This window comes from Dermacentor silvarum, chromosome 10 (genome assembly GCF_013339745.2).
Source record: "Dermacentor silvarum isolate Dsil-2018 chromosome 10, BIME_Dsil_1.4, whole genome shotgun sequence".
NCBI classification, from domain to species: domain Eukaryota; kingdom Metazoa; phylum Arthropoda; class Arachnida; order Ixodida; family Ixodidae; genus Dermacentor; species Dermacentor silvarum.
The window spans coordinates 84,251,668-84,277,582 of record NC_051163.1 but is presented as its reverse complement, the minus strand read 5'-3'; the positions used below and the strand labels follow the sequence as shown (position 1 = coordinate 84,277,582).

The following is a 25,915-nucleotide window of genomic DNA, read 5'->3' as shown; positions in this document are numbered from 1 at the left end:
TCAATACTTCAAACGCATGTCTTTGCCGCATAGGGTGTCGTTACGGGTTTGTTGGAAGGTTACTTAATTAACGTAACGACCTCGACACCTAAGTGTTCTCCTGTGCCTTTTACTATGTCTAAGCACGCGCCACCCTATTACAAACGGTGTATGCACATTTAGGAAGGCTTCTTCATTCCTCTTAGGAATGACCAACAGCGCCGCATGCCACACTTCCTGATGGGATCAGACTGTAGAGCACATTACTTACCTTTGTGCAACGTAAGATTCGTAATTGTACGCTCTGCGTACATGTTTCAGCCGGTTAGACGAGAGACCGTGCTCGGAAGCAAAGGTCCTCGGACCTTGAACATAGACATGTAGTACGCACAAGGTCAGCGCAGCGCGCATGCGCTTCTTGAAGACTAGACTAGACGAGTGTTTGACTGTCAGATGTGAGACAAGAGCGATTTGCTAGTAGTCGCAACGATTCCCCTTCTCTATCTAATCTTTTTTTTTCCACTTTACCCTTCTCCAAGTATAGGGTAGCCAAAATAACGCGACCCTGGCTAACCTCCTTGCCTTTTCTTATATACTGCAATGAACATTGGTCCATCAGGTCAGGAAAAGTGGTAGTTTTACAACTGCTAATATGGCACGAGGGCCAGTCCGCGCGCAAATCGTGACCTCTCTCTCGTATAGTGGAGGAGCTCGAAAACTCCCTCCCTGTCGTATGCAGCGGCCGAGTCTGACGCAAGTGGTCTCGTGGCTGGACGTGGAGACGCTGTGTCTCCTCTTTGGCATGATGATCTTGGTCGGCGTCCTCTGCGAAACAGGCTTCTTCGATTACGCTGCTGTACTGGTGAGATGCGCCTTGCTTTCTTCATTTCTTCTCGTTCATTATTCCTTCCACTTAAATTCTATAGTCTGCATTGACCGTGCAGACAAATCTTATGAGCAATATATTTCGCTCTAAAAGGGCATATGAGAAGGTAAAAGCATTGAAGGTGACGCAAGTGTTAATTAGCTTCTCCCTTTTGTTCTTTTAGTGGCAGTTATCTTTTATCAAATACCACCTAGGCTAAGAAGCAGTTCCTGCATCTAAACAAGGCAGTGAAAGTAGTTCGCGTTCAGGCTGCCTTTTTGTGGCTTTGCTTCCTCGGTCATTCGGCTCACGATAACTTTGATCGATTTGCTGAAGTCCTTAAGCTCACTCAGCATTTCCAAAAGAAATACATTAGTACAGAGAAGACTTATACTGCAAACGCCACACTATTCCGACCTTTTATCCAGCAACTATAATGATACATTTTCACCGGTGTATAACAGAGTGCATGACTAACCACGATTAGCGATCAAGGAGCGGCTCACAGCGACCGACGCTCTTACCGGTGATCCCCACCTATCCATTGCCACACCCAAATTTTCGCGATGGGTGCCATTCACGTCTGCTCGCACCAGACTAGTACGCGTTAGCGATTACGTGCGACTACAATAATTTAAGTAAAGCAATTTAATTCATGACAATGGCCCCACAAAGTTACTACAATGTAATCGAATACCTTTACGTTACTCTTTTCGCAAATGTTAGCATCGGGCATTCAGTGAGTAGAATGAGCCAGCCTGGCTCTTTCAATGTGTTCTCACTGACACGTTTAGTTTCGTTAACCATCGCTCTTCAAATTTTTATTGGTTATCTTTCCTGGTTCTTTTGTGAAAATATCAACAGCGCCATTAAAAATTCGTTGCCGTATGCGCTTTAGGGAAGGGCTGTGTTCTAACGCGCGAAAATCTTGCGGAGAAGATTTTGGCTACCCAATTTCAATAATTGGTAAGAAAGAAGTCTTGCTTCTGTTACGTGCATTACCAGTTTGCAATTCGTAGTTTTTGAGAACGCAATGAACTTCTGCGTAGTCGCCACCCAGCGCCATATCTGGCTTGTGCGTAAAGGTTTGAGGAACACCGGGTTGCTCCAGAGGTCCACAACAGCAACAACACTGCTAGCGACATTTTGCAATGCAGAGTTTAACCACAGTGCACACAAAGCTATTAGCTAATAATGCAGTGACTTGCCATATTCTTTCTTACTGCTGGTGTGAATATTTGGCAGCGAAATGGTCGTTAACGTACGTAAATTCATTTTATAGTTTTACTTGGACGGGCACACTCATGAAACACGAATTTTTCAAACGCATTGTATTTTCATGATGCATCACAAGATGTCGCTGCTAGCTTTGCTACTGCCAGTCATAGCTAACGTAACATTGTATTCCGTAAACGGTAGTAAATTTTCGGATTAGCTGAAGCTTTCTATACTTGTGAAGAAATGACGACCACAACCAAAGACAATACATTGTAGCGACACAAACGTCGACGCACATACGGGTAAATTATCAAACAAAGGTTCGAAACTATTCGATACTTGTTTAGCTATTGAATGGCATTGAAAAAGGCATAATTTAAGGTATAAATCGAGCAGTGTTCAGATATGCTGTCAGCCATGCCGCTCTCAACCGCGAAACCATCACGGAATGCAGAATTTGGTACGAACACTACAGGATGGCGTAACCTTCTGTTAATATGGGGAAGCAAAATTGTTCCAGGAACAGTCGAAGATGATTGTGGGAGTCCCAGGCGCGCAAGTTGGCGGGCAAACTACGGGAGAAGAAAGTGATACAATGTTTTTTGCCTCGTTTCTTTTTTTTTTATGAAACACAAGATTGCTGGTTAACACAAGATTACTGGGGATATCATCATAGTGAGTGGTATTCTTTGGAACTTTCTCTTAAAATACGGCAGTCTTGACGTCAACGGTAGAGTATAGGCTTCATAAGTAATGGTTACAATGAATGCTACGCACTATGGCAATTCCACAAGGTGGAGTCCTTGCCCTATTTTTTTCTTGACATTGACGAATAGTGTAGAGCATATTCTTACAAGTTAAATCCAGCCACTCGCCTCTGTATATTCCATTGTCGATTCGACTTGAATTTTCTCAGTTTTGTCGCACCTCAACGAACTTGATTAGCCAACAATGAAACGCAGAGGGAAGTAGGTGGCGGCTCACATCAAAGAATGGCGCTAATGAACTTGGGGCTTTGTGTCTCACGACGAACGAGTGCCGTAACTCGGCTGCCCGCAGTCATGTGCCCTTTGTATCGGCACATTTCCATTGGCGTAGAAAGCCCGGCCGCCAATTACGAAAATTTGCGAAACAGCAAAAAAAAAAAGCTATTCGCCATAATGCTGAGTGCTCGGGTTTGCCTGTCCGAACATGCACATCGGCGAGGCTACTGCTGGTCACGACCACACAAGTGTTCTACTGTAGTCGCCGACAAGTCGAAGTCCTCGACGCTACTCTACATTTCACAGCATTCTCGTCAGTAATAATGGTTACACGTAATTGGTTACTGAAATAGTTAATGAAATTAGAATTAACGTTACTGATTCAGGCAAAAGGTAATCGACAAATCACGATGCTGTCAAAAAATGAAGTAATTCCTAGTAATTGGTTACGTTGAAGTCTACCTGACACCGACGTCGACACGTAAAATAAACGACAGCGTATACAGACGTCCTGTTCCTTAACTGCTGAACGGTCCAGCAGCGCGATTGCAGACACCCGACTGAAAAATCGAGCCGCGATTGATTAACCTGTAAGTCAGTTTTCGACCGAGGGGACCATTTGTGACAGGTCCCTTCGCTACCCACTTGCTCGCTCGACCTCTCAGTCACTGCTGTGGTGGGAATGAGTCCATGTCGAGGGAATCAGCTCCTTTGATGTTGCCATTTCGAATGCCTTGTTTGACGTAATACTTAGGCGAAATCTGACCTAAAATTCTCACTATCGCTCTAAGCACCCACCCCCCTCCCCCGCTTGTATCTGCCGTTTCTACATTTCACTGAACAGTGATTACCCAGAGACACCTATCCTTCCATTTGCTTCGTATTTCTCTAGTGTTCTTATCGTTTACAATGCTTGTGCATTCAGAACATTTTGCAAACGCTTTAGAAATAAGACACAATGAGCTGTTCTATGGGACCACTTCCGCAAAGAGCACTTAATATTGTTCAGCTTGTTTCTTGCATGTGATAAATTTCTCAGTGTATCGATGCTCTGATGCCTATTAAAGAAGGTACACAGCTGAACATAAGCAATGACGCCACCAGTGCTCGAGCCTGTTCTAACATTGTTATTACATGATACTCGAATCAATGCAACTTAAGTTACGCACCGTTGGCAGACTTAATTGAACATGAGTACACACGCGAATGTTTTCTTTCCAGGCCTACCGACTGGCTCATGGTCGCATCTGGCCTATGGTGACGATGCTTTGCACGTTCACCGCTGTCATATCTGCATTCCTGGACAACGTCACCACAATCCTGCTGATGACACCTGTCACCATCAAGTGAGAAGTGCGGCAGTTGTGCGGCAACAGTTTTGCAAAGCATGGGTGAAACCTCTTTATACAGGCTAAACACGCAACGAATACATCTATGTAGTTAATCAGTTGTGCTTAAACACGCAGGGTGGATGATCAGAGATCAGTATGGGCTCCATTTGGAGCTTTCTTTTGCTATCGAGTCATTAGAAAGTTGTTCCTTTTCATTAAGCATTGTATTGCAGCTGCATATACGAATGTCGGTGACTACCACTGCACCCATCTTCACCCACTTTATTTCGCAGAGGAAAGCTCTAAAAGTGGATAAACTGGCTACGGAAGATGTATTATTTCTTATGAACTGCAAAACACATTGTTCAGTAGAACTTTCAGTACTTGGTACTCAAAACGTTAGAGGCAGGTGATCAAGAATTCGCAGTTTTTGGTGCCAAGTTCACTTTCTTCTAACTCACTCAAGCCCGCTGCAGTAGCCCAATAGTTTTGGCTTCGTGTTGCTGAGCTCCACCCGGCAGCGGAGGCCACACTCCGAGAGGGGCGCAACGTAAAAGTGCTCGTGTGCCCGGCCTGAGTGAAGATTAAAGAATCCTAGGTGGTCAACATTAGTTCGGAGCTCCCTACTACGGCGTGCCTCTTAATCAGGTGGTTTTAGCACGTAAAATCCAAGAAATCAATTTTTTGCTCACTCACGTTCAAACTGCTTACAGACGTATCTACTTGTGAAATACTAGTGTTACAGTGCACGAAGTTAGTTTTAGAAGATATAGCATAATGAACTAAGATATTCTTACAAGATATCTGATTCCACTATGTGACTGTCGCAGGTTTAAGGTAAGCACTACCAAACAATTTTGACAATTAGTGCTTCCTGTAATATTGATCCCTAGCGTTCACGTTCTTTTGCTGTACATGAAATAATACGTATGTAACCGTATGGTAAGCGCAGCCTCGACATTTCTTCACGTTGCCACTACACCAGAATCTGTTTCCGCTTAGCCTAATTTAACGCGCGAACTTGCGTTTATCACACTTAATCGCACAGGCTGTGTGAAGTGATGGACCTGGATCCAAAGCACGTGCTCATCATCCTCGTGGTGTTCTCCAATATCGGCGGCGCGGCCACGCCAGTGGGTGACCCTCCCAACGTGATCATCATATCGAACGCCAGCGTTCGCTCACTGGTTAGTACGCGCTTTCGACCAATTTTATCTCTAAAAGTAGATTTTTTTTCAAGGTGGAATACTGAAGTGCGCAAGCACAGCGCGCATAAGATGGTATTTGAAGCATTGTGGCCGTAATGTGTGAATTATCGCACTTGCAGCCGGCAAAAACATGGCCTTCGAGATCTGTTTCTGTTAACTAACGTTTGATGGAGCATGGATTCTATGCGAAAGATACTCGTACGGAGACGAGAATAATCATTCAACTTTTCTCGTGAAGGTGGCGAGATCGAGAAATGTTTGTGAGGAAATCGCGCTGAAACTCAATTTCATTTCCGCCTGAGTGGTACCGCCGTATTGGGCTATATGATTAGCCTTTACTCAGTTTTCTAAGACACCTAATGCTTGCGTGCTCAAACTACGAACTCGGCTATAGGCCCAGGTTATCGAACCGAAAAAATGTCACGGTTTCGCCCTAAGGGCGAAGCAATGAATGCGATAGCAACACAGCAATGTCATACGAAGTAAGGTGAGCGGCTTTGGTAGCAATATGAATTGTAGTAAACATGGGCTGATTAAGTAAGCAGGTGTGCTGTGGCGTAAGTAGACCGACATGAAGAGAGACTCGATGACCACGAGAAGGCGCGTGTGAAACGGTGGTATTGATGAGAAGCGCTTCCCGTGGGCAGCGCGTGCGAAGGGACACACCTGTAGTGCTGCACTGCTGATCCGGGCAGCATTGCATGTGTAGCGTGCGTTGGAAAATGTGGCCCGACTATTACTAACTGAATGAACAAACGTGGTGTGAGCGCGCACAAACAAACATGAATAGATCACACTGAATGACTGCAGACAACAACTGTCAAAACGCTGGCAGCGAGCGCATACGCCGCAGTGGGAACTGCGGCGCATGCGAATCGCCTCAACGGAAACTGAGCGGCGAATGCACGGCGCATAAAGGTCAGAGCTGTGTGGAGATAAGAGACGGTGCGGGCGAGTGACGAGCGCGGTTGTTGGCAGAGTAGAAGTGCGCCCCCCGCGCTCCCTCTGGCGCTGGCTTCCCGCTTCCTTGCTGGCGCGTGGGTGATTGAGTGCGCTCGCTCTCCGTGATAGCGCAGGTCCCCGCGCGCTTCCGCTCGGGCATACGGCGCGCGGCGAAGATTTTATCTATAGGGAACCTCACGGCGACGACGACGACGGCAGAAATCGGGTTGAAGTGTCCATATAATTGCTATCGCACTAAAAGACATCCTGATTGGTTTGTGTTTAGTGTGCTTTGGTGTTCCAGTTCGGTTCCGGCTAGCGGAATAAAGCTTTTAGCAGACTCATCTGTAGTTGGACCGCTATGTAACGCGAAGCTCATTCATGATTTGAGAAAGCGGTTGTGTGCACGCATAACGTAAATGTTGCGTAGCGAATGGTTACGTAGATTGTACCCGCCGTGGTGGCTCAGCCAGCTAATGCGTTGTGCTGCTGAGCACGAGATCGCGGGATCGAATCCCGGCCGCGGCGGCCGCATATCGATGGAGGCGAAATGCAAAAACGCCCGTGTGCTTGCGTGCACGTTAAAGAACCCCTGGTGGTCAAAATTAATCTGGAGCCCTCCTCTACGGCGTGCCTCATAATCGGAACTGGTTTTCGCACGTAAAATTCCAGAAAGAATGGTTACGTAGATTGTATTGTGTATTCTTTATACTTATATTTTTCATTACAAACACTGTATTATAATACAGACAGCAAACTAACAGCCAGGCGCCCCAACCCAGCGGTGCATAATTTTAAACTGCCCTATCACCGGAATTGGCCCACTTAAACTGCAAGATGCCCCACCCTGCCCATGCGCAAAATATTGCTGCACTCGGAGAAGGCTTCCAATTACACTGGTAAAAGTTCAGGGAATGGTGCACAACGTCGAACTGCCTGACTGTTGTAAGCTTGATCTCATGTTGCCACTCGAGAGGGTACATACTACCAGTGCTTGTTAACGACTAGTTCATGTGCTTGAGCATTAAGTTGACAAAGGCAGCACCACCTATAAAACGCTTTGTAAAATGCTTTAAGCATTTTAACACAACGTCACCGTTAACTCTAATCGTGGTGAGCTTCGGGTGCATGTTAAAGCACCCCAGTTGGTCTAAATTATTCTGAAGTGCCCCACAACGGCATGCCTGATAATGATATCAGGGCTTTGGCACGTAAAACAACAGTTCAATTTTTAAATCATCATGCGTGTTGTGTTCTGGTCTTACTCGGAAGAATGACAACCACACATCAAAATTTTGTTGGTCAGCGCTCTGACTGCCACAAAGAGAAAAAATGTTAGCCTTTGGTAGCGTACCGCAACAAGAATCCTACATGGCACTGAAGTTCTTCAATAGCCTGTCATGGATATATAGAGTATTCGATGTACCTGCCCACGAGGTTGTCGAATATACGTTAGAACACTGTCATGGCTACTAATAGATGTCAGTGAACAGACAAGCTGACTCCCATTTCGTAACAATGCGCAGGGTGTGTCCTTCACTACGTTCACGGCGCACATGGTTCCGGGCGTCCTGATCTGTGCGTTGGGGGCATACATATATTTGCGCGTCTTCTACAGGGACGTCAACAAGCTCCGTTCGGCGCACTGCTCCGACTACCTAGGTAAGCAACTCCCTGCTCTTCGAACGAGAAAACATATCCGAACGTCAGGTCTTCCACTTTATCTGGCGTCATTGCCGCGTAAAGTCCAAGCAACTTAAAATAATCGTCCGGTGGTATCAAACCTGGAAAGCTTTCAGTTTCGTCAGAATCATCGCGCTCTATAACCTCTTACGGCGTTCTAACAATACGCAGCAGTGACATGGCTTGACGCAGCACGCATGACAACTGTTGATGCGCAGCAGGTACAGCCACCCTATAGCAAATTCAAGGTTTGTCACCAAAGTGTCGCGATGATCAGCACCGTCAGCAACGTTGCAGACGTCACGCAGTTTTACACCTCAAAATTCTGACTCTATCAAAGGAAACCTAAATCAACGCTTATATAGTACTCTGCGCTTTTGATATATTGCAACGAGCTTTCGGTTCATATTTAAGAAAAGCAATCACCTAAATGTTTTACTAACAAGGTTTCACCTCAAATACAATTTTTCTTTGCTGTAGACCGTACTTTCCGGGGTGAGAAATAAAAGTGAACAGGTTGTTCTAATTTTCCTAGATGTGAAGAGGTTTCGACATTAATGGGAGCCTGAAACGCTCTTTTCCGCTTTTGAAAAGTGTCGTGATCTTGGGTGTGCTTTTGCCATGCCAGTAAGAATTACCCAAGTTTGAGTGGTGGGCGCTTTTTCGGTAGCGCATGCTTTCACGGTATTTCAAGACAAATATGTGTCAGTGGGCGAGCAGCCACGTGCTCTTGCTCACAGCATAGTTTTCAACAAAGTCAACTAGGCCAAACTGTTAAAGTAGTGATTTGTGCGCTTGAAGTGGCACCAGCTAGCATTAACATCAATGTCGATAAACATGGTCCTTCTAGCTTCGTGCGTTTTTATTTCATTTGAAAATTAGTTTAATTTGCAACAAAATATTCAGGTAAACAGTGAAACTATTTACAATGACTACGCATTTGCGCTGAGATGCGTTGCTATGATTTAGAAAACTAACATTACCTTGAAGTTACGAAAGCTAATAATAAGGCTGTCTCTTTAGACAGAACCATGCGACGCAACTAACAACGAGGCCACAGAAAGCTTGTAAGAGCTTTATGAATGGAAATGTATACATACTAAGGTAAAGACTAATGATAGTGGACAGACAGATAACTCACCGCAAGTTGACATTCGTAAGCGATCCCACTTTCTTCGCGTTACGCTTGCGGTGCTTGCGATCAGATATATTAAATAATGCCACAAGAACGCCTACCAGTAATTCCCACGTCATATACCTGAAGGAACGCATGGCCAGAACTTCCTCTAGTAATGCTTGCGTAAAACTCAAGCAGCTCAGCATAGCCTCCGAGATTGAGTGGTGGCGTGCCCGATCTCTGAGGCCACGAGCTCAGACACCTCAGTCATGCGTCGGTCGGAACTCGCAGAGATGGCGCACGAGATCCAGGTGTGGCAGAAGGCCGTCTTCTCGCTGGCCGAGTACTCGCGCGACGAGACTCACGTGCGTCACGTGCTTCGCAAGAAGGTTCGCAAGTTGGTGCGTCAGCAGAGCAAGCGCAGCCACTACGCCCGCTCCTCCACCCTGCCGCCGCCGCCGCCCAGCGCAGTCCCCGACCCCGTCGGCGGAAAGACGGCATCCTGCGTGTGAGTGGACCAATGTGCGACGAACAGGGGTGGTAATATGGCAGATCTGTTCTGCCGAAGCCCGCAAGGGGAAAGTAGGCACTTGAAAGAGCAGAAATTCGAGTGGACTGACAATTTTGTTTTACATTTCAGGGGAGGTATGAGAGTTCCGGAATACGGTACCCAAGCCCCGCTCGAGCGTTGGGTACCCTATTCACTGATTCACGATCTCCGCGGTGGGCCCTTCGCACTATTTCGTGCTCGCTATCTTTTCTACGCTCGGCGGTTTGCTTCCCCGAACGCTTGGGTACCCGAACCTAAACCTGTCTATTCGAGAGCGTAGAGGGCACTCCGACGTTCCGGATCATGCTTGGCACTGCCAGGAACGCTGTCGCCGGTAGATGTCGATACATGCAGTGCTAGTAACGCGAAATCTCGCGAAAGTGGCAGTAGAATGGAAAGGTATCACCCGAAAATGTCACTCAAGGTTGTAACGCCGTATTCCCAAATAAAGAAAAGTTAATCAAGCCGTTGAGCAACCAATTAGTAATTAGTCAATAAAAAAGCCGCTTTATTAAACTATTTAAAAACTGCGTGTAAATTTCCTGGGCCAATAGCCTATGCGATTAGCACTTGTCAAGTACAGAAATTACAATAGGGTCAACCACGCAGATGTTTGTCCAACGAAGTAAAATTATTGTTTAATTAAACAAGCATTACTTGAGTAAGGAAAAGTGCACAGTTCGTTAGTCATTATTAGGCAATCCGTTAGACGGATTTATAAGCAATCTCAATGTTTCTGGCAAATTTTAATTTCACACGAACAGAGTTCAAAATTATCGTGCTAAAGAACCCAAACAATCGCTCACTGTACACATCGCTGCAATTGGAAGATTTGTGATAAGGCGCGTCTGCAGTTGGCCTCTCGACCGCTCTAGACAAGTGCTTCCTACTGTACATACCAACACGTGTCTTGTGGCTTCGACGTCAAAGTTTTGCACGTGCAGAATAGCGCAAAGTGGGGAAGTCATATTGCTGCCCCTTTCGCCACAGCTGACTGCTATTCAGGCGCCCGCAAACTGTCCTAGACAATGTGGTAATCAGTGAGCGGCACGCCTTTCTTTTTTATGTGCTTATAAATTGCTTGTTTTCCTCGGCTATTTACCCGTTCGATAAACAACCAATTAGTACTGCGATCACATGTCACTTGTGGGATCGGAACGCTTAACCTCGTTCTACAGACTCTACCAATCTACGGAAGCAAAAGTAAATTCTACATTCTTGCGGATTATTTCTGGTAGCGCATAATTGCGCGCTTCACTGCTGGAATGTGACTTCAATTTTCCTCACTGAACGGTGGTCGTTTGTCCCATGGCTGCCACCCTTTACCTTAATGGCTTATAATTTTCCAGTATATATCCCGTGAACTTAGATTTAGGTACACGTTAAAGAAATCCAGGTGGTCTAAATTATTCCGGAGTCCCCCACTATGGCGTGCCTCATCAGTCGTGGTTTTGGCGCGTAAAACCCCGTAATTTAACTTTCTGTTATACACGATAACGGGTTCCAACTGCATCTGCGATGAATGCAGCCATAGTTGAAATCTGTGCTATAATTCTGAACACTCGAGGGGCACCGAAATATCTGATACGCGATGGCAACAGTTGCTCAAATTGATTTCATGCAGTATTTTTTTTTTTGTATCGTCGGTTGGAGCTAACGTCATGTTCACTTGCCAGAAGAACTCTTCAGAAAATAAGATTGCGTTCTAATAAACAACTAGGTCTTGCCATTTAGGATGGGATTGTTAGCCATGGAACTAGCTAGGCACCCTTTATACACCCATGAGGGCATTAAAATAGTGGCTACAGCGTTACGCTGCTGAACTCGAGGTCGCGGGTTCATTCCCCGCCCTTGCAGCCGGATCTCGATGGGGGCAAAAGTCAATATGCTCGTCTATTTCGATGTAGGGGCACGTTTAAAAAGCTAGGCGACCAAATTCATCTCGAGTCCCACCCACCCTTTCCTGCTTCGCCTCATAATCAGACCGTGGTTCTGGCGCTAAGAACCTAGATTTCGTTTGTATACTGCCTAACAAATCACTGTCACATCATGGAAAGATGGCACGATTTTGCACCGCTTTGGTGCGTAATGCAGGCTGGCCGAAGTGGAGTTCCGGGAGAACCTCAGGGTGTTGAGCGAGAAGTACCGGATTCGTGAACCGGCGCTCCTGGTGAAGTCCACCATTGTTCTCGCCTGTGTCATCGTTCTCTTCTTCCTCCAGAGCATACCAGCGATTCACCTGACACTCGGTGAGAAGTATGGTCTTCGTGCACTCTGACATACTGGTAAAACAATCCTGATGCATCGCTGATTTCGCGGGCGAATGCGAGCACTCTGAACTTTGCCTGTTTTCGGCCATCTCGTCTACAAGACTATAAATTTGGGAACACTACAGAAGGGTCAACTAGAAGCGACGAGGTTTTTAAGCTTTTATTACGCGTACCAAAAAAAAATGAACGTAGCTTGCACTGGAGGCGCAATTCTAAAGAGACAGTGGAGCTGATGAGCACCTAGCTAGTCCTGGCTTTTCGGCTAGCTTAAGCACTACCAAGTCATCCTCGCCATTTCCACGAATTTATTGAGTATTGATCGATTATCAATTAGCTATTGATTGGCTATCGCAAGGTATATGCCACGTATTGGGGCTACCAAGTCATCCCCTGAATTTCCGTGAATTTATTCTTTGTTGATTATCGATTAGCTATAGATTGGCTATGGATTGGCTATCGCAAGGTCACGTATTTGGTCTAGGCGAAGCACTACCAAGTCATCCCCAGCATTTTGCGGAAGTTGTTGAATATTGATCGATTATAGATTCGCTAATAATTCGCTATCAATTGACTGTCGATGACTGACTACGCTTAAGTAGTCCCAACCATGCTTACCTATACTTAGCCAGGCTCAGCTTCGCTAGTTCACAGGGGTATGTGCCAGTGCGCTTTCGGCCCTTTCTGCACAACCGCCGGGATCAGCCCAGATTTCCTGTTTACGCGTCACGGGCTTACGGCCGACTCCGCTGTTAAAAACACGCAAGAAAACGAAAAAGAGCGCGCTTATGTGGCAGTAGAAAAGTGGCAAAGCGCAAGTGCATTCTCAAGTTTTTTCGTTATCTTATTTTTCTTCCTTTGTTTCTCGTATAAGTTCCACTATCCTTCATCCGCTTTTATACAACTTCAATAAAACTTCTATCTAAGTTGAATTGCCCGGCATTCATAGAAATAAATCCTCTGAGGTTTCTTGCACTTGAGAGAAGAAAGCCCAATACTACCATCAATTTTGTATCACAAGTTGGATCTGTACCACGAGTTAAAAAATATCTAGCTATACGAAACATTTACGGAAACGGAGCCAACCTACTTCCAGAACTTGCCTTTAAATCAAGATTGCAAATCCGAAAACTGCGTCTTTTGGGACATATAAAGCGCACAAAATCGGCATAATATACACAGCTCTGAAATACGACTCATTTATTAGGACTTTTGCAGAACTCGGCTATACGAAGCTGTTTCACGTGATCTGCTATCTAATGCATGTTTCTGGGTGCTTTAAAAGATAACATAAAGTTCAACTGCTCTTTTTTTTGTGCGTGCTTTAACACATCTGAACTACTTCACTGTTTATTTTTCTCGTGCCTTCTTCAGCGCTATCGCATAATTTCTCTAAAAATCAAGCGGAATGTAGGAGTTGTTTATTGAGTATGGTATATATGAGTATTGATATACATACATATATATTATACGTGTGTGTGTATGAGTATGAGTAGCAAGAATTTACTTGCTCAAATGCTACAACTTCCTTTTTAATCGCCTCAGCCGTTGTCTCACGAGAGCATGTCTTTCAAGTGTACTTGAATGAAAATAGCTGAGTTGGCCTCTAGTTAATGCTTCGAGTCCTGTTCTTTCTTTACATTAAACTAGCCACGCAATCTCTGTGCCCGCAGGCTGGATCGCAATCCTGGGCGCCGTGATGCTCATGGTGCTAGCTGACACGCGTGAGCTGGATGCCGTCATCGCTCGCGTGGAGTGGACCACGCTGATATTCTTTGGCGCCCTCTTTGTGGTCATGGAGGTCAGTTAACCGTAAATTCCTACCTACGAGATATTACACCATGGTGCTTGCCACAGCCAGTGTGCCCGTTAGCGGTTCTTTAGGCAAGGTGTTGTCGGGCCGCAAAAGCAACTTTTTCGGACTGCTTAGACGCCATTTTACTTAACTCCACCATTCCCAGGGCTACATAGGCTAATGATGTACTAGAATGGGAGAGCGGGTTTAGCGGATGCCTTGGCCAGCGCCGAGGGTGAAGCAAAAAACGTTGAAATTGAGGCTGCGCTGCCGTCGCCTTATTCTCAGGGAGCCTACATGCAACTCTACTTATTCTGAATCTCGGGCCAATAAACGTTGGCCCCGGTTGGTTTGGCTGCGCTCATTGGCTGAGGCCAGTTCACGGGCTGAGTTGCTGTCGTCTGATCGACGCACCTTCGCTGTTGCGTAATTTGCATTCTTTCCGCCACTCTTTTTCCATTTTATTTACAATAGATCGGTAGAGAATATTAGTGTTGGCGCCACCGAGTATCTATCTACCTGTCAAAGCTTTATGCAGCTGCGGTAGGGTCTCCGACGCTACAAGCGTCCGGCCGGTGCGCGAGGCCGCTCATTCGGGAGAAAGCGACGGTGGCGCCACCAACTTTTCAATGAAAAAAAGCCTCAGCGGGGAGCCTGCGTAGGAACGATTCCCCCAATCTAGTACACTTTCGTAATGATACGGACGGCTGCTTTGGCTGTCACGTGGTCGCTAAAGTTTGTGATGGCGACGTTGGTACACGCGGGGTTAGCGTGGCCGGCATGGTTGGCAAATGCTACGGCTGAAGCATCTTCTGCGTCAATTATGTCCCCATAAGTCAATCAGCCTCCCGCAGAAATGTCGGCTGTGTTGCTTCTCCCACTAGCACTGTGTGCAACGCAGCGGGTGATTCAGAGCACTTTGTCTAGTCCTGGCGGATCTTCTGTTCTGATAGAAAGAAGCTGCTAGACATCATAGGTTTTCTCACGAGTATGTGGAACGATTGATCTTAAAGTGTTCAACATTAATGGTAACTACCGCGATTTCTTGTAACAGTTTTCATGGGCCGATTGCAAAGATAGTAGTCAAACAAAGCGATAAAAACCACACGGCGGTACGATATTGCTGGTACCAGTACCTGTGGTAACATTTTTTTCTTGCCGCGACTAGTGGTACGGTAAGTAGTGATACCGCGTGGTTCCACATGGTGGCAAGGGGAGCCCTCTAGCTTATTCCCACGAAGAGAGCTAGCGTTTTGAGGCGCTGTCGTTGGGACGCTGCGCATGTGGTAGAGTACAGGCTATCATTGGAGACCCTACGTCACAGCCTCTGCGACCACAGGCAGCCAGTTTTCTTTTTGCATGGTTTTTACCACCACATATTTAAAAGCTTTAAAACATATTCGCGAACAGAATGTTTTTCGCGAAATTTGGTGCAACCTTCGTGAAATCGTAAAATGAACCCGAATTCTGAAACTTTGTAAAAAATAATGGGGAGTTCGCTGGCGTGCGTCACGCTCCCCAAATGCACGAGCTGCTTTTTCTTTGTTGAATGCCCGTATTTATTTCACTCTATATCTCGCGTAGATAAGCCTTGCGCTTGCTTCCTCGCCTGATTCTGTAAAGACACGCATTGCGCTAAACAATGTATTTTTCTTTCTCTTGTTTTCAATGCAATGAGACATGCCTTTTGCGTTCCAGGCTCTAGTCGAGCTCAAGCTTCTGCTCTACGTGGGCCACCTGACGCAGAACTGGATACGCAGCGTTCACCATGATTCGCGGCTCATCGTCTCGATTATGATTATCACCTGGGTCTCCGCCCTGGCCTCCTCCTTTGTGGACAACATTCCCTTCACTACAGTCATGGTCTGGTGTTCTTGCATCGTTTTCCTGAATTATATTTATTTCAAACGTACGAAGAAAGGCAAATATTTTAGGATAGTGTACCCAAGCCACCTCTCGCACGCAAAAGCCCTAACTCCTTATAGGCCCTTCGCGTTCCCTAGTGCTCGCTGTACGTTCTTTTGCACACCCGATGGTTAGTGTCACCTAACACTTTGGTATCCTAATCTAAATGTCTCTAAAGAAGCCAGGAAGATATTTGCGTGTTATTGAATTTTAGAAATAAGGTCAAAGAGAACAGATAACTTGCCGCCACTTCGAGCAAACCCATCACTTCGGCATTACGTATGGCTCCCAGGGCTAACCTTGTGACACATAGCTACAAAAGCAGACGCGAAAATGGCCGCCGTGGTAGCTGCACTGGTAAGACTGCACGCGTAATGCGAACGATGCGATTCCGACTCCCAGAGGCCGGAAGTTATATGTCCCTCCACTTTCACTTCCCTTTAACTTATTTCTAAATTTCACTGTGAACATAATTATTCCCTGCACATTCTGGTGAAATAAATGCACCTACCGCGGGGTTCGCTAATTCTTCTCTCATTTGTATTCCAAACAATGTAATGCGCGTTAGGTAAGCGCGTCCTGTATGCATGATTTTCACTCTTGTGCACCTACTAGGTCATTGATCCCTTTGCAGGTATTGATAAAGCATTTCATGGTGCTTAATTTAAATATCTACGTCAGATACGCTTTTTCATATTCCATGTGCTGAGAAAAGCACTGCTAAAATCAAAATTTCTTCAAAGCTCTGTTCTTTACATTGACAAGCTACGTTCAGTTACAAGCCCAACAGTGATGCAGGAAGAGAAACTAAAGGAGTGGTTGATAATATCGAAGCATACGTATACTTGGTAATATCGAAGCAGCCATACATTATCTGTATCAAGCCACTCCACCAAATTTTCGCATTGGAAACAGTAGCCTGTAAAAATATTTGTGCTGAATCATACCATGGGCGCACATTGAAGACAGGCTCTTAGCTGACTTACCACGAGTTGGGCGTATCTGGAATATCCGTATCTTGCAACAACTTCAAGAAAACAAAAACGGTGGGTTGGGTGACTTGCGTATGTCGTACGATCATGAAAATGGTATCAAATGATTCCTCTCAATGCCAAGAACACGTTTCAGCAATCGGTAGCTCGGGATGTAATCAGAGGATGTGAATGCGCAAGTTTCTTTCGTCCTTTGCCATTCCGCCACCAAGTTCCATCTAACCTAATGCCACGCCCTCCACCAGATGGCATGAAGTATCTGTGTTCAGGGCAAGGTGAACCTCATCTACAAAGGCCAATGTGATTAGGATAAGACTAGCTCGTACATGCAAGTTATAGTAACGTCGGTGATATATATAATTGCATGCAAACCATAAAACGAACTGTCTAAGTGCGTAGAGAAAAATGATGTACTGGGGGAACTACAGAAGGGGTTCAGGCCAGGCAGACGCTTGCACTGTACTAACTCAGTGCATAGAGATTTCAGCAGCTCAGCATATACCTTTATCGATAGCATTCCTATATATTAAAGGAGCCTATGAGAACCTAGACAGGTAATTGTTATGGAATGTTTTTAAGCACGAAGGCATAAATGACGATCGCGTGGAGCTGCTGAGGGAGTTATATAGACAACATAGTACAAGTAGTATGGGAAGGTCGAAAATGTAATGAAGGCGTGAGAATTCACGAAGAGCTGAAGCAAGGATGTCCTCTGTCTCCATCGCTGTTCTCGCTTGTTAAGGGCATAGAAAGACTACTGAAAAACAGTGAATTATGGTTTGATTTTTCCTACGTGCGTACTCCACAAATGGTGCAACAAAATGTCGCTGTACTCGCTTATGCAGACGACATATTGCTGCCAGCGGTGGACGCAAGAATTTAGACACTTGCGAATATGTGTGGCAATGCAGCGACAAATTTGTGCCTTACGTTCAGCATATAGAAATCGGGAATTACGATCTATAATGTAGAGATAAGCAATTACGTGGTGTCCATTCAACAGCAACTCATGCCCGCAGTCGCACTAAAAGTACCCCGGCGTATACATAAACGAAAGAAAGACTGACTCAAGTGACCCAAGATAGTCTGAAAATAAAGGGGAAGTGGAGTGCAGCAATAACAAAAAAAAACAGCACTTTGGGGGCACAATAAATACATGGTGGTGCATAGAATCTGGAAAGGAGTAATAGTGGCCACGCTAACCTTCGCAGATGCGATTCTGTACTTAAAACCGGATAACTTTTCGGGGTTAGAAGTTAACCACAGATCGGTAAGCCGACTGGCTTTGGGTTCCCACAGTAAAACCACAAATGAAGCAGTGCAGGTTGACATGGGTTGGGCCTCCTTTGAAGTCGGAAGCGCATATCGAAATCGAAAGTATCGAAAGTTTTGAACAATTCTTCAGGAATATATGGGTCTAAATAAATGGGCGGCTTAAGTGCACTAGTACCTGTAGCTTAAAAGCCTGGACACAGAATGGAAGAAGAGGTCAAGAAAGTTGGCAACCAAGTGCAGGATAATAGAAACGGTAAATAGACAACCAGGAATCAACAGAAAGCGAGAGAAATGGACAGTGAATTGGTTTGTTACAGTGGACCTAACCTCGGTCCCTATAGGCACTATGCGTCGCGGTAGTGTAAAAGAGCGACAAGAAAAGCAACGCGAGAGGGCTCATTCCAGAGTGTGATACGTTAAAGAAGAAAGGTTAAACCAAGTGTCTACGCTAAACATGACAATGTAGGCGTTTTGCGCGTGAAATACAAAAAGAATAAGATACAAAATGAGTGAATAATGAACCTGATAAATGGAGGCACAATAGAAAAATATTCAACATGTATTCATCGAAGCATTTGAACCGCCATGTACGTAAAACCACACCTTCTTTATCGTCAACACTTGGTCGATTGTTCTTATCGTCTTTTTTTCTGACATAAGTCCGTAGAAGCATACAAAGAAAATGAAGGTTGACGTACAATATGCGTAGTCAGCATGCGAAAAGTGCGACGGAGTTGGTACCAAAACGTGTGGCGAACACGTCCTGCTATGACACCTCGAAACCTGCCACTGCAATTTCTCCCCTTTAGTACATAAAATAGGGGAAGATGTAAAACCTACCCCTTCACGGAAAGTAATGTTTGTGCTGTTGTAGTTCGCGTTTACAGCAGGTTGTGCTCTATACACACGGAGCAAGGGTCACTCTCCTTACGTGGAGCACTTGTATGCTCTGACGCAGACTATTAGTGTATTGTACGTTGTATGTCAGTGCCCTTGCTTAGCAGTACGCCTAAGGTACAAGGAATAGCGCCGGGGCTACCTTCAACGTGCTGACGTCTGTGTTCATGTATTTAAAGCTGGGAAACCTATTCTCTTTTCCAGATTAAAATTGTGACTGGTCTTGCTGAAAGCGATTTAGGCCTCAAGTTGGGGCCACTAATCTACGCACTGGCCTTCGGAGCCTGCCTCGGAGGTGAGAATGCTTCAATCAGCGCCACATTATTTGTTTGTTTGTGCAATGGGAAATCTGCTAGACATTATCTTCAGCAGCCGGGCTGCTGCAAAAGGCATACGGCATTCGTTCTACGCTTCTAAGGGAATCAATCGTCTGCCGTTTCTTTTTTTTTCTGGGGGGGGGGGGGGGGTTGCTTGTATCGATGGCAATACACTAAAGTTATTTAATGCCAAGAAACTATGCTTTCCGGTAACATGACGCTGATCGCTGCGTACTAAAGCAGTATTCGTGTCCGAAGACGTTTATGAAAGAGAAATTGTCGTTCATAAGTGACACGACTCTACAGAAAAGTAACCCATACGGATTTCACAAACAGCTTCGCAGTTGACGTAAAACTTGACCTGCTCCGGGGCTTGCCACCTTTCTCCACCCTACGAGCTTCCTCAAAGATGGTTTGCCATATTCAGTGTTGCCGTCGTCCTGGTTGTCGATTAATTCGCCCTCGCGCTGCAATCTGCTAGCATCCTGGTTACCTCAGATGGTAGAGCAGCCACCCTGGAAAGGTGTTGGCCACGGTTTCGAATACCGGACCAGGTTAAAATTTTCTTCATCTGCGGAGTTTTTTATCGGACAAATTCATATGCATTTCATTTGTAGCAGTCTGGTGGATCAATTTTTCTCTTCTATTAATATTTCTCCACCTTGGGGACAGAGCTTACTTTGCAGCTCGAAGATTCGTTTCTGTAATTGTTTTCAGGGCGTTTCTTGCAAAATGTAGTAGGTTTTGTATTTCTTGCTGGGCAATTATGTAATCTGTATCTTGTACTGTTATGTCATTTGTAGCATGTTCGCCCTTCGGCTTAGGCAAAAATTAGGCCTTTTGAAATGAATAAAAGAAAGTTCATATGTACATAACCATTTGTCGTTGTACGCAGGCAATGGGACCCTCATTGGAGCCTCAGCCAACGTTGTCTGCGCCGGAGTTGCGGAGCAGCATGGCTACAAGTTCAGCTTCTTCGAGTTTTTTAGGTAAATCACGCCGACAAAACGTTGCAGTGAATACTAGGTGTACCACTGGCTGTTAATGCTTTGGACTAACTAATGCTTCTCATCCTGGTTATAAAATGAGATGAATAAACAAAGGAAGGGCAAAGAGCTTAACAAAAAATGTTTGCTACTTTGTGCGAAGCAAGAAAGGATTCAACAGCGAGAAAGATGGGTTGTGGAGTGAAAATTCACGCACAAAATTTTGCGGTGTCACACGTCACTGTCCCATCCTACGTGGCATGTCTGTATACAGCAGAAAGCAAGCTACTGCTCTGGTGGCCTTTAGCGCACATGTTTGATGTCACCACGGTCCAAGTATTCTTTGCTTTGACAATGACCAGCTCTACAGTGCGTCTCAGTATCTGTTCTTCCGAATTACAGCTGCACACTCCTGTGTGTAAAGGACATGTCGGATGAGTTCGGTTCGCATCTGTGTTCAATTGAACTGCAGAACGTACGGAGCCACAAAGTTCTACCCTTGCGTTTTCTTTTTTGTAGGATTGGTTTCCCGCTAATGGTGCTCACAACGGCCTTGTCAACCACGTGGCTCCTTGCCTGCCACGTCGCCATGGACTGGGATATCTGAAAGCCCCAGTAACCAATGGTGCCTAGGAAAAAGAATGCGTGCACATGTCTGCTCGCTGAGCGAGCTGTTAGATTTTACGTGGTGTTGTACTTTTATCTGTGGAATTGGTTCCGGTGTTAACTTTTAGCTAGAGAAGTGTAGTTCTCGCATTGAATGCACATATTTACTTTTTAGCTGTTGCGTTATATTTTCTTATACTTTTTTTCAAAAACGATCATTTTTGTTATTTTTTTGCAGGTTTGTATCCGCTTTTTGCGTAGCATCTTCAAGCTGGTATTTCAAAGCTGTTTCTCTTTTTATGCACCAAAATATATAATGGCGAGTGTTCATAAAATTCTTCCTCTAAGGTGGTTAGAATGTTGCGAGCGAGCAACACCCAGTGTTTCCCGAGTGATTGCTTCAGCGAGTCTTGCGTATGGATTGTTGGTCGCTGTACATTTCCGCTACAACACGTTTTGCAGACGTTGTTCAATAAAGTTTTACAGTGCAGATATGAATCGTGCTCTTCACATTCCTCTGTTAGATAAAATTGTCTTGCTTCTTCGCCTACCTGCCGTGGTTGCCCAGAGGTTATGGCGCTGTGCCACTGAGCTGGATGTCGTAGGTTTGATCCAGGCTGTGTCGGTCACATTTCGTTGGAGCAAAAACACTCGTGCACATAAATTTAGATACAGGTCAAAGAGCCAGAGGCGGTCAATATTCTAGTCCCCCACTATTCGGCGTGCCTCATAATCAGATCGTAGTTTCGGCACGTTGATTTTATTATAAACCACCTGCCCTTTTTTTTTTGGTAGCTACCATCCGAAGGGGAAGAAAATGGTTCGGGGTTCCATGGAGCTGGTGCTGTTGAAAGTAAATTTGTATCTGTGCTTCTGATACACATCTAAGCCAAAGGTGCGTTTTCTGTACGGTGGTTCCCCACTTGTTACGCAGCCGAAAATTTGTTGCGTGTAGCAATGAGTCGAAAAAGCCAGTCTTTTCTCCTATCAATCCCCGCCATGCTAAGGTAAACCTGAAACTTCTGATGACTGTGTGCAAACGTATCGAGTCCGTAGGGTATGTCCTTCTGATTGAGATTTCGGCACTTCACCTAAAGCATGTAAATTACGTTTTAAAATTGTGCATTGCTTCCAATAACAGCCGCGCCAATCCCCGGTGTTATGAGCTGCCCCTTCCCACACTGCATAGCATGGGTGAGTTATGTCAATCGGGCGAGCTTGGCTACCAGGTTATGTAATGGGAAATTCTTGAAACATGGCGCTCCGTTACCTTACTTTAATAGCATACATGTGTTGTAATTTGTGTACCCTTAGGAATACGTACACCAATGCAATGAAAGTACTCATTTCTTCATATCAATGGCTCATTTCCACCTGGGATTGCGGATCGCCTGCTACAGCTCTGGTGATGGCAACCGAAGGTACGCGGAAGGATTCTGGTATGAAAATAGGAGCAGCGATGTCTTCTTCGGTGGCAGGAAGATGAATAGTACCAGTGCGGTATTACGCTCGTCTTGCACTGCAGGTGCGAGCAGGGAGCAAACTGCATCTACAAGTTGTAAAAGACGCCAGTGCTGGGCCTCAGTCAACACCAACTTAGTTTTTCAACTCAGTCGTCACCCGCATTTTCGAAAAGGCGATTTCAGCGGCAACCGGAAGTTCCGCATTTGTCGGAAAGCGGAGTGTTGTGCATAATTTGCCTAGACTGATAGCTGAAAAGTAACGTAAACTAAAATCCAGAAAAAAATGCCGCCAGTTCTACGAAGTTAAATCTCGAAACAGCGGAGCTGTGGTCGTTCTGTTTCTGCGTCGTTCAGTTTCTGCGATTGAGTGTTACGCCCCTTGCCAGGCAATGTGATTACATTTAGTCATACCACCCGAGATTTCTCTGCGTTTTGAAGGGACAAAGAAAATTCCAGTATATAAACTATATAAGCTACATACGTGACGTCGTCGGTACACAGTTCTTTAAGGTTTGCTGCTTTTTCTCAATATCAGTGTTTCCAATCATTGTATATTTGGAGTTAAGCCTAGTCTACTTTATTCTATATATTTGAGTGTGCACTCTACCCCTATCTGTTAACCTTCCTGAGAAGCTTTCTATACTTTGTCGAACACGTGTCACCAATAACCCTCAACCGCTCAAGCCATTCCGCCGAAACTGCAGCACAGCTGTGAACACTGCACGTGCGCTGCTCCATTAGAACCAATACAACAGCTCTGTTTTCTATATTTAGGGTGTCTCTCCTTACCAACATTTTAGTGCTTCCTGTACCCTTTACTGAAGAGCGCATCCAAATGAGATTTTACAGTGGTCATTGTATGTGTTTCTTCACCGTGCAAATGTAGCAGAGAGTCATTAAACCCCTTGTTTCATTATTATGCTACCTATACTGACAATATATTCCATAACCCGCCGGGATGGCTCAGTCCGCTAAGACCTTGCGCTGCTGAGCACGAGATCGCGGGATCGAATCCCGGCCGCGGCGGTCGCAATTCTATGGAGGCGAAATGCAAAAACGCCCGTGTACTTGCGTTGTAGTGCACGTTAAAGAACCCCAGGTGGTCAAAATTAATCCGGAGCCCTCCACTACGGCGTGCCTCATAATGAGAACTGGTTTTGGCACGTAAAACCCCAGAAAGAAGAATATATTCCATAAAAGCAGTGAAAATGTTCTGTTATTTAGAAAAATTCGTCGGCCCTTCCACTCCATGAAGATGATTAACCAGCGAAGCTGAAACGTGCGGCCCCAGTGTTTATCACGGGGTTAATCCCGAGGATTTGTTAAAGTATTTCTGAAATATGACATTACACACACGTTCGGCTGCGACAGAGAGAACGACGTCACTGCCAGTACGCCCGCAATCCGCCGTGGTCGCTTGCGTTCGATGTCCCGAGTTTGCTGGGCGGCGTGGTTAGCAGCATTCGCCCGCCATTACCGCTTGCGATTATTCGAAATAATTTGCTTCAAAATTAATTATGTCCGCTACGTAAGACAATGAATGGTTCATACTGCCGTGAACACGACTTACCCATCACGATGACGAAGTGAAATTCTACGCTGGAAGGATGAGCGGCAACACAGCCAGCTGCGGAAGAAGACAATGACGAACGCGCCAGCAGTGGCACAAGCGGGGGGCTCCCATTGGTCCTCGTATAGCAGACGCTCAATCGACGCTAGCGCCAAGGCGCACTTCAGTTAGGCCCTAGCGGGCGGATGACGGTACTACGCCGGTGGAAAAAAAACACAAAAGCCGCGCGGGTTTTTTTTTTTTTACTCTCCTTGTTTCGCTATAGCACTTTTTTTTCTTCCTTCTTTATGATAACGTTGCTCCGCTCACTTCTCCTTTCCCTCATGACTTTCCTATCCCTCCTCGCATGTCTCGCCTCCCTTCCCCCCTCATGCCTCGCGCACTGCTTTATTTCTTTAGCTGCCCGCGGCGCGATATTTCTCGTTTTCTTTGTCGCGGGCATTTTCAGACGCATCACCGGACCGAAGCGCACGCTCCACTCCTGTCCGGCCGTGCCAGGCGTTACACCGTGCATTCGTGCTTGTTCGCAGTGGGTTCTTGTTCAGTTTTCACGCACGCAATCCCGTTCATTATTAAGATCAAGCAAGTATGTGCCCAAATTATATAAAAACAATAATTCCACTTACAACACAACAGTTCTTCGGACTCACTTTATTGTGTTCGTTTGCGAAAATCAGAATTGGAGCATACAGTGCAACACACTATAGAGTGCCACAAAACGCGGATGGTGTTTATTATACGCACATGTAAAAAGACATTTATTGTAATTGCTCTAATGGCCAATGCGTAGATTAGCTTCTCCCAGTCTGCTTGTCGCTCGGTACATGGAATCCACCTCCGTGAAGTGCGCCGAGCATATCCTGCGGTAGTTGACCTTATCTCTGGGCAAAACCATTAGGTTCGTCCTTCCAGCGTAGTTTAAAAACGCTTCCAGTCTGAAGAACAGTGAAGATCATAAATAACATCGCAGTTGGAACATACAAAACTACTACAGTAGTAGTTTTGATATATCAACCTTAATTTTTAGAAACACATTTTTAAACGATGGCGGCGAATTAGATACAAATAAATGCAAAGCGCACACCTACACTCGTGTTCCTTGCGATACGCACAGGTGATACTATATTTATCAGGAGCTCTTTGTGCGCCGCTTCTTGGCATAACGATTTACTGCATCGTTGTGGTGTTTTCAAATCAACTAGCTCCTGCCTCACCACCGGACAGCCACCTACGATTACGCACAATTACCATAACAAATAAAAACAGGGAAGTAAACTACACAGCGTTCGCCTGTTGTCTTCGGGGATGCGGTATAATTTCACGTCGCATGGCTCACTTCGTCTTGATTTGTTCATCTACCATCGAACCATACACGAACAGCGACAGCTGCGAAGCATTGCGGAAAAAAGCCGACAAACGTGACACGGTAGGGTACTACACGGACCACACTGGTAGCGAGGAAGGCGAAAACCGCATAACTGACCGCATTATGCGCGAAAAAAATTGTTGCGGTTTTCGCCGTTATCAGCACGGCCGACGGCGAGCGCGGGCCGCACCGCCGATAGTTGAAGGCGAGAGAGAAACGGTAAAGTTGAGAGAGCGCTGACAATGGTGACAATGGTGTCACATCCATTTCATGGATGGCGCTGCAATTCGCGCGGACAAAAACCTGTGGAGTTTCCGAGGCCTGGCACGAGCGCGTGACGAGCACCGGCACTAGCGCAACGCGGCGGGCGCCAGCGACCCAGCTGCGGTAAAGTCCCTATATAAGAAAAGTACCGCCATCTACTCTTTCCTCCGCCGTCTACCTCTCCTAAAGCGCTTGCTTTTTTCTTTACTTTTTGCTTGCGCAAGCAAGTCGACGGTGGCGCACCTAGGAAGTCTACGTTGAAGCTTTCAGGCCGGGCGCGCGCCGCCGCCGGCGACTGCGGCTGCGCAGAGGACTTTCAACATGGCTCTGAGGCGG

General features: G+C 45.7%; 2 protein-coding genes across 2 annotated transcripts in view; both read left to right on the top strand.

The window, feature by feature from the left end:
- LOC119466231 (P protein) overlaps window positions 1-21,406 on the top strand; it is a 39,488-nt gene extending 18,082 nt beyond the window's left edge. The window contains exons 7-17 of the mRNA XM_037726710.2: window positions 719-841; window positions 4,267-4,391; window positions 5,425-5,563; window positions 8,053-8,188; window positions 9,618-9,834; window positions 11,971-12,125; window positions 13,817-13,944; window positions 15,637-15,801; window positions 19,212-19,302; window positions 20,220-20,313; window positions 20,830-21,406. Coding sequence (XP_037582638.1) covers window positions 719-841; window positions 4,267-4,391; window positions 5,425-5,563; window positions 8,053-8,188; window positions 9,618-9,834; window positions 11,971-12,125; window positions 13,817-13,944; window positions 15,637-15,801; window positions 19,212-19,302; window positions 20,220-20,313; window positions 20,830-20,917 — 1,461 coding nt within the window. The 3' untranslated portion in view covers window positions 20,918-21,406. The remainder of the gene's footprint in view (window positions 1-718; window positions 842-4,266; window positions 4,392-5,424; window positions 5,564-8,052; window positions 8,189-9,617; window positions 9,835-11,970; window positions 12,126-13,816; window positions 13,945-15,636; window positions 15,802-19,211; window positions 19,303-20,219; window positions 20,314-20,829) is intronic.
- Window positions 21,407-22,275: 869 nt separating this feature from the next.
- Window positions 22,276-25,915, top strand: part of LOC119431669 (aminopeptidase NAALADL1-like) — a 46,057-nt gene continuing 42,417 nt past the window's right edge. Inside the window, exon 1 of the mRNA XM_037699148.2 lies at window positions 22,276-22,337. Coding sequence (XP_037555076.2) covers window positions 22,276-22,337 — 62 coding nt within the window. The remainder of the gene's footprint in view (window positions 22,338-25,915) is intronic.